Source organism: Panulirus ornatus, chromosome 6, assembly GCF_036320965.1.
Source record: "Panulirus ornatus isolate Po-2019 chromosome 6, ASM3632096v1, whole genome shotgun sequence".
Taxonomy (NCBI): Eukaryota; Metazoa; Arthropoda; class Malacostraca; order Decapoda; family Palinuridae; genus Panulirus; species Panulirus ornatus.
In genome coordinates this window covers 41,768,445-41,784,775 of record NC_092229.1, presented here as the reverse complement: position 1 = coordinate 41,784,775, position 16,331 = coordinate 41,768,445, and the positions used below count along the sequence as shown (strand labels likewise).

General features: G+C 40.3%; 1 protein-coding gene across 4 annotated transcripts in view; it reads left to right on the top strand.

The window, feature by feature from the left end:
- Positions 1-16,331, top strand: part of LOC139749163 (polycomb protein EED-like) — a 139,748-nt gene that overhangs the window by 4,129 nt on the left and 119,288 nt on the right. Inside the window, exon 2 of one of the 4 annotated variants that reach the window (XM_071662815.1) lies at positions 12,254-12,322. The exons of the other annotated variants lie outside the window; for them this stretch is intronic. Within the exon in view, the coding sequence (XP_071518916.1) occupies positions 12,254-12,322 (69 nt within the window). The remainder of the gene's footprint in view (positions 1-12,253; positions 12,323-16,331) is intronic. 4 annotated transcript variants of the gene reach the window in all.

Genomic DNA, 16,331 nt, shown 5'->3' with positions numbered 1-16,331 from the left:
CATGTAACCATACCATATCAATACCCCCTCTTCTGCTCTCTCAAGCATGCTCTTTTTATTACCACACATCTCTCTTACCCTTTCATTACTTACTTGATCAAACCATTTCACACCACACATTGTACTCAAACATTTATTTCCAACACATCCACCCTCCTCTGCACAACCCTATCTATAGCTTATGTCTCGCAATCCATTGTTGGAACAACTATTCCTTCAACATACCCATTTTTGCTCTCCGAGATAACATTGTCGCCTTCCATACATTCTTCAACGCTCCCAGAACCTTTGCCCCCTCCCCCACCCTGTGACTCTCTTCTGCTTCTATAGTTCCATCCACTGCTAAATCCACTCCCAGATATCTAAAACACCACTTCCTCCAGTTTTTCTCCATTCAAATTTACCTCCCAGTTAACTTATCCCTCAACCCTACTGAACCTAATAACCATGCTCTTATTCACATTTACTCTCGGCTTTCTTCTTTCACACACTTTACCAAACTCAGTCACCAACTTCTGCAGTTTCTGACCCGAGTCACCCACCTGCTCTGTATCATCAGCACACAACAACTGACACTTCCCAAGCCATCTCATCCACAACTGACTGCATATTTGCCCCACTCTCCAAAATTCTTGCATTCATCTCCCTAATCACCCCATCCATAAACAAATTAAACAACCATGGAAACACCAAGCACCCCTGCTGCAAATCAACATTCACTGAGAACCATTCACTTTCCTCTTTTCTTACTCGTACACATGCCTTACATCCTTGATGAAAACTTTTCATTGCTTCTAGCACCTTACCTCCCACACCATATACTCTTAATACCTTCTGCAATTATCTCTATCAACTCCTATCATATGCCTTCTCCATATCCGTAAATGCTACATACAAGTCTATCTATTTTTCTAAGTACTTCTCACATACATTCTTCAAAGCAAACACCTGATCCATACATCCTCTACCACTTCTGAAACCACACTGCTCTTCCCCAATCTGATGCTCTAAACATGCCTTTACCCTCTCAATGAATACCCTCCCATATAATTTCCCAGGAATACTTGACAAACTTATACCTCTGTAATTTGAAGTCTCCTTTATCCCCTTTGCCTTTGTACAATGGCACTATGCATGCATTCCACCAATCCTCAGCCACTTCTCCATGAACCATACATTCATTGAATATCCTTACCAATCAGTCAACAACACAGTCATCCAATACCATCCAGTCCTGCCGCCTTTCCGGCTTTTGTCTTCTGCAATGCTTTCACTACTTCTCTGTTCACCAAACCATTCTCCCTTACCCTCTCACTTTGCTCACCACCTCGACCAGAACACCATATATGTGCCACTCTATCATTATCATCAAACACATTCAACGAACTTTCAAAATACTCACTTCATCTCCTCACTTCACCACTTTTTATACATATACATTTTATATTTATTTTACTTTTGTCACTGTCTCCCGCGTTAGCGAGGTAGCGCAAGGAAATGGACGAAAGAATGGCCCAACCCACCCACATACACATGTATATACATACATGTCCACACACGCAAATATACATACCTATACGTCTCACCGTATACATATATATACACACACACACACACATACATATATACACATGTACATAATTCATACTGTCTGCCTTTATTCATTCCCATTGCCACCCCGCCACGCATGAAATAACAACCCCCTCTCCCCCGCATGTGCGCGAGGTAGTGCTAGGAAAAGACAACAAAGGCCACATTTGTTCACACCCAGTCTCTAGCTGTCATGCAATAATGCACTGAAACCACAGCTCCCTTTCCACATCCAGGCCCCACAGAACTTTCCATGGTTTTCCTCAGACGCTTCACATGCCCTGGTTCAATCCATTGATATCACATCGACCCCAGTATACCACATCGTTCCAATTCACTCTATTCCTTGCACGCCTTTCACCCTTCTGTATGTTCAGGCCCCGAATACTCAAAATCTTTTTCACTCCATTGTTCCACCTCCAATTGGGTCTCCCACTTCTCCTCGTTCCCTCCACCTCTGACACATATATCCTCTTTGTCAGTAACATCTCATTTCCAGCACATCCACCCTCCTCCGCACAACTCTATCTATAGCCCACGCCTCGCAACCATATAGCATTGTTGGAATCTGTATTCCTTCAAACATACCCATTTTTGCTTTCCGAGATAATGTTCTCGACTTCCACACATTCTTCAACGCTCTCAGAACTTTCGCCCCATCCCCCACCCCATGATTCACTTCCGCTTCCATGGTTTCATCCGCTGCCAATTCCAAACTCAGATATCTAAAACACTTCACTTTCTCCAGTTTTTCTCCATTCAAACTTACCTCCCAATTGACTTGTCCCTCAACCCTACTGCTGTTATTCACATTTACTCTCAGCTTTCTTCTTTCACACACTTTACTAAACTCAGTCACCAGCTTCTGCAGTTTCTCACCCGAATCAGCCACCAGCACTGTATCATCAGCGAACAACAACTGACTCGCTTCCCAAGCTCTCTCGTCCACAACAGACTGCATGCATATCAACATATATACATACACATGGACATACACATATAGACACATGACATATTCATACTTGGTTGCCTCCAATCCTTTCCCAGCACGGCCCTGCCTCACAGGAAATGTCATCACTACCCCCTGCTGCAGTGAGGTAGCGCCAGGAAAATAGACAAAAAAGGCCAAATTCATTTGCACTCCGTCTCCAGCAGTCATGTGTAATGCACTGAAACCACAGCTCTCTTTCCACATCCAGTCCCCACATACCTTTCCATGGTTTATCTTAGACACTTCACATGCCCTGATTCAGTCCAGTGACAGCACGTTGACCCTGGTATACCACATTGTTCCAATTTACTCTATTCCTTGCACCCCTTTGGCCCTCCATTATATTCAGGTCTTGTTCATTCAAAATCTTTTTCACACCATCCTTCCACCTCCAATTTGGTCTTCTGCTTCCCATTGTTCCCTCCACTTCTGACATATATAGCCTCTTTGTCAACCTTTCCTCACTCATTCTCTCCATATGCCCAAACCATTTTAACATGCCCTTTTATGCTCTCTTAACCACACACTTTTTATTACCACAAGGGTAAAGGGGAAGAGTGGTTTGGAAATGTCTGGGGAGTGAAGTCAGGGGTTAGTGAGAGGACAAGAGCAAGGGAAGGAGTAGCAATACTCCTGAAACAGGAGTTGTGGGAGTATGTGATAGAATGTAAGAAAGTAAATTCTCGATTAATATGGGTAAAATTGAAAGTTGATGGAGAGAGGTGGGTGATTATTGGTGCATATGCACCTGGGCATGAGAAGAAAGATCATGAGAGGCAAGTGTTTTGGGAGCAGCTAAATGAGTGTGTTAGCGGTTTTGATGCACGAGACCGGGTTATAGTGATGGGTGATTTGAATGCAAAGGTGAGTAATGTGGCAGTTGAGGGAATAATTGGTATGCATGGGGTGTTCAGTGTTGTAAATGGAAATGGTGAAGAGCTTGTAGATTTATGTGCTGAAAAAGGACTGATGATTGGGAATACCTGGTTTAAAAAGCGAGATATACATAAGTATACTTATGTAAGTAGGAGAGATGGCCAGAGAGCGTTATTGGATTACGTGTTAATTGACAGGCGTGCGAAAGAGAGACTTTTGGATGTTAATGTGCTGAGAGGTGCAACTGGAGGGATGTCTGATCATTATCTTGTGGAGGCTAAGGTGAAGATTTGTATGGGTTTTCAGAAAAGAGGAGTGAATGTTGGGGTGAAGAAGGTGGTGAGAGTAAGTGAGCTTGGGAAGGAGACCTGTGTGGGGAAGTACCAGGAGAGACTGTGTACAGAATGGAAAAAGGTGAGAACAATGGAAGTAAGGGGAGTCGGGGAGGAATGGGATGTATTTAGGGAATCAGTGATGGATTGCGCAAAAGATGCTTGTGGCATGAGAAGAGTGGGAGGTGGGCTGTTTAGAAAGGGTAGTGTGTGGTGGGATGAAGAAGTAAGAGTATTAGTGAAAGAGAAGAGAGAGGCATTTGGACGATTTTTGCAGGGAAAAAATGCAATTGAGTGGGAGAAGTATAAAAGAAAGAGACAGGAGGTCAAGAGAAAGGTGCAAGAGGTGAAAAAAAGGGCAAATGAGAGTTGGGGTGAGAGACTATCAGTAAATTTTAGGGAGAATAAAAAGATGTTCTGGAAGGAGGTAAATAGGGTGCGTAAGACAAGGGAGCAAATGGGAACTTCAGTGAAGGGCGTAAATGGGGAGGTGATAACAAGTAGCGGTGATGTGAGAAGGAGATGGAATGAGTATTTTGAAGGTTTGTTGAATGTGTCTGATGACAGAGTGGCAGATATAGGGTGTTTTGGTCGAGGTGGTGTGCAAAGTGAGAGGGTTAGGGAAAATGATTTGGTAAACAGAGAAGAGGTAGTAAAAGCTTTGCGGAAGATGAAAGCCGGCAAGGCAGCAGGTTTGGATGGTATTGCAGTGGAATTTATTAAGAAAGGGGGTGACTGTATTGTTGACTGGTTGGTAAGGTTATTTAATGTATGTATGACTCATGGTGAGGTGCCTGAGGATTGGCGGAATGCATGCATAGTGCCATTGTACAAAGGCAAAGGGGATAAGAGTGAGTGCTCAAATTACAGAGGTATAAGTTTGTTGAGTATTCCTGGTAAATTATATGGGAGGGTATTGATTGAGAGGGTGAAGGCATGTACAGAGCATCAGATTGGGGAAGAGCAGTGCGGTTTCAGAAGTGGTAGAGGATGTGTGGATCAGGTGTTTGCTTTGAAGAATGTATGTGAGAAATACTTAGAAAAGCAAATGGATTTGTATGTAGCATTTATGGATCTGGAGAAGGCATATGATAGAGTTGATAGAGATGCTCTGTGGAAGGTATTAAGAATATATGGTGTGGGAGGCAAGTTGTTAGAAGCAGTGAAAAGTTTTTATCGAGGATGTAAGGCATGTGTACGTGTAGGAAGAGAGGAAAGTGATTGGTTCTCAGTGAATGTAGGTTTGCGGCAGGGGTGTGTGATGTCTCCATGGTTGTTTAATTTGTTTATGGATGGGGTTGTAAAGGAGGTAAATGCAAGAGTCCTGGAAAGAGGGGCAAGTATGAAGTCTGTTGGGGATGAGAGAGCTTGGGAAGTGAGTCAATTGTTGTTCGCTGATGATACAGCGCTGGTGGCTGATTCATGTGAGAAACTGCAGAAGCTGGTGACTGAGTTTGGTAAAGTGTGTGGAAGAAGAAAGTTGAGAGTAAATGTGAATAAGAGCAAGGTTATTAGGTACAGTAGGGGTGAGGGTCAAGTCAATTGGGAGGTGAGTTTGAATGGAGAAAAACTGGAGGAAGTGAAGTGTTTTAGATATCTGGGAGTGGATCTGTCAGCGGATGGAACCATGGAAGCGGAAGTGGATCATAGGGTGGGGGAGGGGGCGAAAATTTTGGGAGCCTTGAAAAATGTGTGGAAGTCGAGAACATTATCTCGGAAAGCAAAAATGGGTATGTTTGAGGGAATAGTGGTTCCAACAATGCTGTATGGTTGCGAGGCGTGGGCTATGGATAGAGATGTGCGCAGGAGGATGGATGTGCTGGAAATGAGATGTTTGAGGACAATGTGTGGTGTGAGGTGGTTTGATCGAGTAAGTAACGTAAGGGTAAGAGAGATGTGTGGAAATAAAAAGAGCGTGGTTGAGAGAGCAGAAGAGGGTGTTTTGAAATGGTTTGGGCACATGGAGAGAATGAGTGAGGAGAGATTGACCAAGAGGATATATGTGTCGGAGGTGGAGGGAACGAGGAGAAGAGGGAGACCAAATTGGAGGTGGAAAGATGGAGTGAAAAAGATTTTGTGTGATCGGGGCCTGAACATGCAGGAGGGTGAAAGGAGGGCAAGAAATAGAGTGAATTGGAGTCATGTGGTATACAGGGGTTGACGTGCTGTCAGTGGATTGAAGCAAGGCATGTGAAGCGTCTGGGGTAAACCATGGAAAGCTGTGTAGGTATGTATATTTGCGTGTGTGGACGTGTGTATGTACATGTGTATGGGGGGGGGGGGTTGGGCCATTTCTTTCGTCTGTTTCCTTGCGCTACCTCGCAAACGCGGGAGACAGCGACAAAGTATAAAAAAAAAAAAAAAAAAATCTCTTTTACCCTTTCATTACTTACTCGATCAAAGCAGCTCGCACCACTTATTGTCCTCAAACATTTCATTTCCAAGACATCCACCGTTCTGTGTACAACCCTATTTATAGCCCATTCCTTGCAACCATATAACATTGTTGTAACCACTATTCCTTCAAACATACCCATTTTTGCCCTCCGAGATAATGTTCTCGCCGTCCACACATTTTTCAACTCTCCTGGAACCTTTGCCCCCTCCCCCACCCTGTGACTTGTTTTGGCTTGCATGGTTCCATTTGCTGCCAAATCCACTTCCAGATATCTAAAACGCTTCACTTCCTTTAACCTTTCTTCTTTCAAACTTGCATCCCAATTAACTTGTCCCTCGACCTTGCTGAACTTAATGACCTTTCTCTTATTCACATTTACCCTCGGCTTTCTCCTTTCACACACTTTTCTGAACTCAGTCGCCAACTTCTGCAGTTTCTCACTTGAATCCCCCAAATCATCTAAATACATCCCATTCCTACACACTCCCCTCATGTCATTTGCTCTTGCCTTTTGCCATGCTACACTCACTCTCTTCTAGTACTTCTTCACACATGTGTCCTTTCCAAGCTTGCTCACTCTCACCACTCTCTTTTCCCCAACAATCTCTTCCTTTTTGAAAACCTGTACAAATCTTTACCTGTACCTCCACAAGATAGTGATCAGACATCTCTCCAGCCGCCCCCTCCAGTACATTAACATCCAAAAGTTTCTCCTTTACATGCCTATCAATTAGCACTTAATCTAGTGATGCCCTTAGACCATCTCTCCTACTAACATAAGTATACTTATGTATATATCTCTCTTTTTAAACCAGGTACATGTACACCACTGATTTTCCGGCACTCCATGTTCCAAAGCCTTACTGAATTAACATTTTGCCAGACCAACTGTGGTCACTTAATAATGATTCATCAACACACCTCTAACCCACTAATTGTACATTTTCCATGTGTCTAAAGTGTACCATCGACTGTGAGAAATTTAAGTTAAACAAATATTAAATGTTTGAGCACTCATAAGATGGTAAGTCTGTCCTTAGATTGTTTGAATCCTGTGGGGTCTTCCTCATTTTCTGTTGTTAGTGTTTTCCAAGGTGTGCATCACCAGAATAATGCAGTTTCGTCTGCATTATACACCTGCTCAGGACTGAGGTGCTCGTCAGCAACAAGTTTTGCAAGTTCGTCCACATACTTGGCAGCTCCTTCGTGGTTTGCAGACTGCTTTTCTCCACACACTTTATTCATGGAAATTCCATGAGGCTTCTTGAATGCCATTTTTCACCATAGTCATGCTCATGTTGTGATTTAAGTTCTTTATGGAACAACTTAGCCTGGTCCATTATCATACTACCTGACAAGTCCACTCCAGCGCTGTCGAAACCATTCCATCGTCACTTGATTGTGCTCAGTACTCTTGCCATCTTTCATGGTTTTTCTGATCATCATATGCTTTTTGGAATTGCACTCTGCATAGAATATCAATATTTTCTCCCTTTGCTTCTTTATATCATAAACAGTTGATGAACCAATACTTTAGATGTCACACGGCTTATGCACCAAAACACCATGGTCCATTTTTTCAACAGTTCTACTTTATCTTGGATTGATATGGACTGGTGTTTACGTTTGACACCACGACTGACACTGTCATATGTTTCAGAAGCCATAGATAGGGTTAAATTTAAGCAAAATAAGCTAAGAATCTTACAGAATTGTGGTATCATCACTAACAAGTGCAGTGTAAAGAATGTAAATAAGTATGGCATACACACAATGCTATCTGTGGCCGCCCAGTAAACTAGTCTGGTGGCCACAGTAATTTCAAGTTCCCTCGCATAATTGTGTCTGGACTAAAGGAGGTGCCAAGCCATCAGTTGCCTGAAATTCGGTGGTGTACCTGTATTCCCAGACACCAGTCTTTTTTCAGCACACAAATCCACAAACTTTTCACCATTTCCATTCACAACACTGAATACCCCATGTACACCAGTTACACCCTCAACTGCCACGTTACTCGCCTTCGCATTCAAATCACCCATCACTAATACCCTTTCTCTATGCACCAAAGCTGCTGACATACTCGCTCAGCTACTTCCAAAATACTTGCCTCTCATAATCTTTCTTCTCATGACCAGGTGCATAAGCACCAATAATCACCCATCTCTCTCTGTCCTCTTCCAATTTTACCCTCATCAGTGTAGAATTTACTTTTTTACACTCCGACAACTCCTGCTTAAGCGGTGGTGCTACTCCTTCCTTAGCTTTTGTCCACTCACCAACCCCTGACTTTACTCCCAAGACATTTCCTAACCACTCTTCCCCTTTACCCTTGAGCTTCGTTTCACTCAAAGCCAAAACATCTAGGTTTCTTTCCTCAAACATACTACCTATCTCTCCTTTCATCTCATCTTGGATACATCCACACACATTCAGACACCTCAGTCTGAGCCTTCAAGGAAGATACACAATTAGTTTACAATTACTACAAAACAAAATCACTTAGTTATGATTACAATTTCCCCAGTTTGGAAAAAAAAAAAAATTAAAAAACACTACTTTTGCAATGTATGGTTTTCCTTTCTTTTCAAACAAGTGTCTCAACCCATTTTGAAAACAAATATAAAACTTCATTTTAGTAGAAGTTGCAGATGGTAAGCAAAAAGCTGGTAATTTTTCAAACAATTCGCTATTGCACTTTATCAGTAACATTGAACAGAAGGAAGTGACACTAAGTTGAGCTCTGATAGCATTGAAAAAAATTTCCAGCAATGTTGAAAACTCGCTCTGATGGAGCAGATGTAGTAGTACACCCAATTTCTTGCAAGTTTATTATGTGGATGCAAAGTTTGGGACACTTCTTTCCAGTATGGCATTGGATCACTTGGAAATGACAGAGTTCTTTCCTCTATGTATTACTGCAACAAAAAACTCGCTGACACTATGCTACCCTCTGATCTCCATTGATTTTGGAATTTCGTTGAACATTTTGGTACTAAGGAAAAAAATTTGGGTCTTTTTGATTCAGATAATCCTTCTTCGAGATCATCCTTGTTACTTTCTTTATCCGTTGTTGATGTTGACCCCTCTTGAACTACCTCCAATTCTTCAAGCATTTCTTTGACAAATACCAGCTCTTGGTCCACTTCTTAAACATCACTCATTTCCTTGTATGGTTCCAACCTTTTCTTCACAGAGTCCAGTAGGACTTTGGCCAGTTGTTCACAGTATTGTAATTAGGTGTTGTGATTTATGAACTAGATTCTCCAGGGAGTGTTTTAAGTCCCTGAATCACTGGTGCAATAGGAGATATGGTCACCTTCTTCTGCCCCTTCACAACTTCCATGGCCCCATGAAAAGGTTCAAGAACAATCACAAGTTCCTTTAAGGCAGAAATCCACTCTGGCATGATTTTCTTGCTCCTCTGTTCTCTTTGGGACAGATCAATTGCATTATTCACCTCTGCAGGGTTCTCAAGCTCATATAGTGTTTTGTGTTTGTTATTATCGGACTAATGATTTTGTTTGGGTAGGGTCATGGATCAATAGGGTGGACTCAAACTGTTAATAATAAAAAAGTACTGCTAGTGAGTACCGCTACTGCTACAGGCTTTACTTCTCGTAAATTGTACTGCTACCCTCAATATTTTTTTGGACCAGTACTGCAACAGCTATTGCTGGTATTTTAAAAGTACTGCTTGCCCACCTTTGCTCTTACAAGATTGCAAGTTCCACTTTCCTCCCCTTTCACAATTACTTGATCACTTAATTACAATTATTTAGGTTTTATTTTTAATTACAGTTACAATACTTCTGGAATTGATTACATTTCAATTGAATTAGTTTCTGCAACCCTGGATAGCAGTGTATCATCATTTCATGTGATTTAAGAAAATTCAGGTTTGCAAGTGTTTTAGGGGCACAACTTTGTTCTTTTTCGACAGTCTGTAAGTTTAGCCCTGCATCATTGTTAGCACTGGATATTGCATGATTTTGTTCTGGGGAAAATCTTAAAAGGCATGGCCCTCAACTTGTATCTAGAAATAATTCCTAGCTGCCATGACACATGAAGGGTTTTGCCTCAAAAGTCCAAAGGCTGGTATATACATGAAAAGAGAGAACACTGTGGGATTCATGGTAGACAAAATTAAGAAGGATCTGGACAAATGATTACAATGATTCCTTAGGTATACAGGCCATGGCTTCCAACAGCTAGGTCGACGACCACCCCAACCAAGCATCCTTGGCCAAGCCTGGGCAGTTGGGATAGAAGGCCTTCATAGACTGCTCCAAGCTAAAAACATGTGAACCAAGCTATTTCTAGTGTTTCCATATTAAAAATCAGTCTCCCGTGGATCAGTACTTGCAACCCTTCCATTCCTCATTTTTTATATCTTTAGTTGACACATGAATTATGGTATTGTATTCTTTACAGAAGATACTAGAATGTCATATATGTTTATAGTTAAGCGTAGGAAAATTCATTTACCAGTACTGTACCAGACTAAGTCCAAACTTCCTTGTTTGGAACTTGGCCCCCAGGTAACTTATAAGATATATATGGTAATAGATTAGTAACCCTTTGAGAACATCAAAAAATTTCAAAATTTTTCTTAAAAGTGTAATTCCCCATCATATAAATGAAATTTTTACTTTATATCATACTTGCTCGCTGTTTCCCACAATTTTTAGGTTACTCTAGGAAAAGATGAATTAAAGGGTTCATTCTTTCATGTTGTCAGGAAAACTTATAATTTCGACTGAATTGGGCTAAGCACTATGAGGAAACCACTAAATACTTGAAAGTTTTCCTTTTTCCTCGGTGTTTTTTGCTAGAATAGGAGTGCATCTAGTGTGGCAGGGAGCTTAGTAAGTACCTGTATGAAAATCTCACCAGAGAAAAACATTGAGAAAGTACTTTACAGACTGGTTGAATCAAAGTCTTCCACTATGCAAATGAAAACAATGTGGTTTTCAAAGGGGACAAGCTCCATCTCCTCCAGTACTTGGAAATCAAAGACATAAAGAACGATACAGAATAAGAGGCACTTTTGTATTACAGTTGAACAGTGTGAAAAACTTTGTAATAGTAATGTCTCACAACTTTACCTTCACTAAACAAGACAAGGCAACAGCTGCTTCAAAGGTGGTTAGGATATGGACCTTCAAGATAAGTGGATAAACCAGTGATGTTTTTCAGACCATTGATACTGCCATGAATAGAACATGGACATCACCATACAAGGTGGATTAAATTTTGGTGTTAAAAAGTATTTGGAGATCCTTCATGACTCATATTGACTTGTAAAGGTGCTGAACTTCTGTGGATGACTGAAAACACCAAGACTTTTCTCACAGGAACTTAGGTAGCAGTTACATATTCATATGCACTTGGAAAATCCCTGAAAGCATATACCCAGACTTTCACTTGGGAATTACTTTTTATTGGCATAACAGGCATGGAGGACTGTAAAATGTTACGCCTAAAATCAAAAGATGCAGTAGGCACAAAAAGAGAAAATGCCCTAAGTAACTGGGGCCCAAGACTATTCAACACATTGCCTGTGGATATCAGAAACACTTTGGGTCATACAGAATGAAGAAATTTAAGAAGTCCCTGGATAAGTATTTACAAGATGTACCGTAACAACCAGACTGTGGTGGATAATTTGGCCTGTGGACCATGACTCCAGCCTGATCAGCTTGGGCTAAACCCAAGCTGTAGGGGTGAAGACTACTGAAGTCTGCACCAGGTATACACTTATGATTATAAGCGTGAAAGGTATAATATTGTTACTTTTATTCAAGTATTTATCAGTGTGGTGCCTGTGTATTTAGGAAGAGTATGTATGAAATTAGAGAAGATTGGCCAGTATAAAGAAACTTCCTCCCCATACTTGCCAGCTAATTTCCCTTACACTGAATGTTAGTGTGAAAGGTGTAATATTTCTAAATCTGTTCATGTTATTTTCCACGAACACTGTGCCTGTGTATGAATAAGAGTATACTCAGAAAACCAGCTCAATAGGAAAAAAGAATCCTCATGTCCTTTGTCTTCCTGTCTTATTAGGAGCTGTCATACACGTCATTCACACCCCTTCCGGATGCTCAGTTAGCACTGGACCAGGCTGTTGCAAAGGTATTTGATATAACATTATGTACTTTTTGTTACTATTAAATGCTAATCTGTCATTTTATACAGGAAAAGAATTTTTTTTTGCCATATTGAAATTGCTTGATCATACCCATTGTTTAGGGATTGATAATATTACAGTGGAAGAACCATTTTCAAAACTCGCCAACCTATGAAAACCCTACTTAAGTTCTGGCATCCAAGGTTCACCTTATCTTCAGTGTTTTATATTATAAATCAGTGATATTGACCTATGCTCTTTTCCACCACATGGTGAGAATGTGCACTGCTCTTGGTTTGTTAATTACATTCCTCAGGTACTATTAAAGATGAGGTAATTGTTCATTGCTGTGGGGTCTTAGATGGGATTTCCATAGTTTTATTTTAAGTGTTTCGCTTTTAAGTAATTGAGCCCACATTTTCTGTGGTAGGATGGAGCAGTCTACCAGAAGCTAACTTTCACATCTTCCAAGCAACCTAGGAACTAGATCAAAACTTGAGACCACAATAACCACATTATTTTTTCTTTCAATATTATTTTTTATTTATTTTGCTTTGTCGCTGTCTCCCGCGCCTGCAAGGTAGCGCAAGGAAACAGACGAAAGAAATGGCCCAACCCACCCCCACACACATGCACACACACACGTCCACACACGCAAACATACACACCCACACATCCCAACGTACACACATATATATACACACAGACACACTCATATACACACATGCACACAATTCACACTGTCTGCCCCTACTCACCCCCAACGCCACCCTGCCACACACTGAATAACATCCCCCCCCCCCCCCACCATCATAAAGAAGTTAGATTTCAGATATGTGGGGAAGTTAGGTGAGGTTCTCATATATAGCCATGACACAAAATATTCAAAAGGTCTTTTATAACATATGACAAAAACATGAAATCCCTATTAGGCGAAGAAGAAAAAACCCGCTGCTGCTGTCGGGGCTTGAGTATTGGTCATAAATACCAGTGGAATCCAAGACCATTATCATGCAGGACTTGCATAATTCTATAGTTAAACTGAATCATTATTTTTCTCTTTTTGCTAATTTGCCCATTTTACAATATTTCCAGTAACTTTTCCTTTTTTGAAAAGTAGAAATAAAGTTTGAAAAGGTTTTGCAAGTTAGTAATGCTTACAACTTATTTTGATAAAGTTGAATTGCTTTTTGAGATTTATTTTTTTACCTCTGTTAAGATAGATCAGGTTAAATGGTGAATGTGGTTATTATTTTACCTTTACTGTACAGGAGAAGATATTTTGATAGTTTTGAAAATTCCTGTTATTCATAAAAAATGGCAAGACTCGTTTCCGGTGGGTGTCGTATGAGGAGGTTTATACTGTTTTCATGTGTTGATTTGGTAATTATATGCTTGCCTTTGTCATTTTGTAGATTCAGGTTTACCAATAAATGAAGAGTTTTTTTCTCATCACTGTCCCTTTATCAGATGGTTTGAAAAAGTAGATAAGATTCTGTTCTGGAGGGTTTGTATGAGGGGAGTTGTTTCTTTTGTTGTACTCCAGATTCATGAATCTAATTCCAGCAAAGAGATTATTTTTCTGATATTTAAGAAATCAACTTTTTATGTTTTTTTCTGGTTATTCAGTTAATTACCTTTATTCATTTTTCCATTATATTGGTCAAAATTCTTCAGAAAATGATGTCAGAGATACTAGGATTGTTTGAACATTCATTACCATGGCCCACTTTTGTGTTTGAAAAATGACAGTACTAAGATATCATTTATTCCATCTAAAGATTGCTATTGAGAATTCTTATGCAAGATAAAGAAAGGTTAGGTCATGTATGTTTTGTTTTCTCATATATTTTTTCCAGGAGTCTTACGTTTAAACCACTCATTTCCCTAACAAAAAATGAGAAAGAAATATTATTTTTTTTTTAGCAAACTCTCTCCCACCCCTCTCGCCCTTACTTATTCTAACATCATCACTGCGCTTCCAATTCCTTGGTCTGGATCAGGTCCATGCAACCTCCATTTATCATTTACACATCCTTAGTCCATGCCCAGTGTTTTAATGTGAAGCACAGATTTCCATTGTTATACAGTGCATCATACATTTTCAGTTTAGATACAGAGTTAGTACATCAAGATAGTCCAGGTGTTGGCAGCACTGGGCATGTATGCCATAAGTGGCACAAGAAGATATTTTTTGTGGCATGTGAAAGATCTTTATTGTGACAGTGGTGATGATAATGATTGAAATTTAGAAGGTAACTTCTTTGTATTATTTACAATTTCTATTTTATTAATTTTTTCTTACTTTTCATCATTTCCCTCATTAGCTAGGTAGCACCAGGAGCAGTTGAATTAGGGCCATATTTGCTAACCTCCATTCTCTAGTGTCATGTGCAATGCACCGAAGCCACAGCTCCTTATCTACAACCAGGCCCCATAGTTTACCCTGGCTGCTTCACATTCCTTGGTTTAGTCCATTGACAGCACATTGACCCCTGTAAACCACGTCATTCCAACTTGCTCTATTCTGTCCACACCTTTCACCCTCATGCATATTCAAGCTCCAAGTTCTGGCCCCAGTCACTCAAATCTTGTTCACTCCATCCTTCCGTCTCCAGTTTGGTTTTCCCCTTCTTGTTCTCTCCACTTCTATCCACTTTCCTCTCATTTTCTTTGTGTGTCCAAACCATTTCGGTAAACCTTCTTCAGTTCTCTCATAAGCTGTTTTGTCCGCTTCCTCCAGTTTTTCTCCTTTCAGACTCGAACCGCAGCTAACACAAAGACAAGGCAAAATCACTGAGAGAAAATGTGTTTGAGCAGAAAACTGGTTGTATGCCATATTCATACTAAACTATTGAAGTGAACAGGCTTTTTGAGTGCAATGTGGTTGTTTCCAGATGGAGCATGTTATGATCCACTTGATACGTTACTGAAATTCATGGAAAACCTGATGGCAACAATTTTGACATTGCTCTTGAAGTTAGAGAAATATTCTTAGTACTCCAAATTGCTGATGGAATTTTGGTTGAAAGAATACTCTAGGAACATTTATGGAACAAGAGTGGGCCTACCTATATTTTAGAACACAATAAGTTTGAATTGGTTGTGAAGCACCTGAGATTCAACCATCTGCAACCCCTAGAGATAGAGGGCAGTTGAATAAATTCTTATATCTGAGACCTGGAACTCCTACTGAACTGCTAAAATTATCATAGGCAAACTTTAATCTCACCATTGATGAAAAAGTTGTTTCCTTGCAAATTGTGATGTGCATCTAAGTGGTACATGATATCAAAGCCAGAAAAATTTGGAGTGGAGTTTTGGATTTTTTTTAAGCAATAAAGAACCTTATCTGGGTAAAGATCTCAGTTGAAGTTCTGTGCATGTTCTTCCAGTTAATGTATGCTTAACACTCATGAAACCATACTTTAAAAAAGTTTCCATATGACAGTGAACACACTGATCACCAGCTTACAATTAGCTGAGAATTTCAAACTTGAAAATTACTATTCAGGGGACTATCAGAAGACAGAGAGGCTATAATGAAAGGGAAGCCTCTTTACTCTGGTCTGCAAATTCCCATTTGTCCAATATCTGATAATTTACAAGGCTAAAAATAAAGATTGTGTATCTTCTCAGTACCATGCATAAGACTGTTGCAGTAAATGGATCCCATCCCTTCTTTGGCAACGCTGTATCATTGGATAGACAGTCTTGTCAAAGAACCTCTTACTCCAAAGTAGCCTACTCTTTCCCTTAACTGTAAGTAGCACAGCCTTGAGCTGCATGAGACTTTAGAAAGGTCTTATCCAACACTGTAAATCTTTCATAGAAATTGGTTATAGGGTAAGTTAAGTAGATGAATGAATCCCATTCAAAAAAGCTTGCTTGAGCAGTGAAGTACTACAATGCCATGAAAGTTGGTGTAGACATTCTTGATAAAATGACTTTATACCACATTAAGAAAATGAAACCAGGTAATGGCCAATGGGAATTTGTTTCATAATCCTCAAT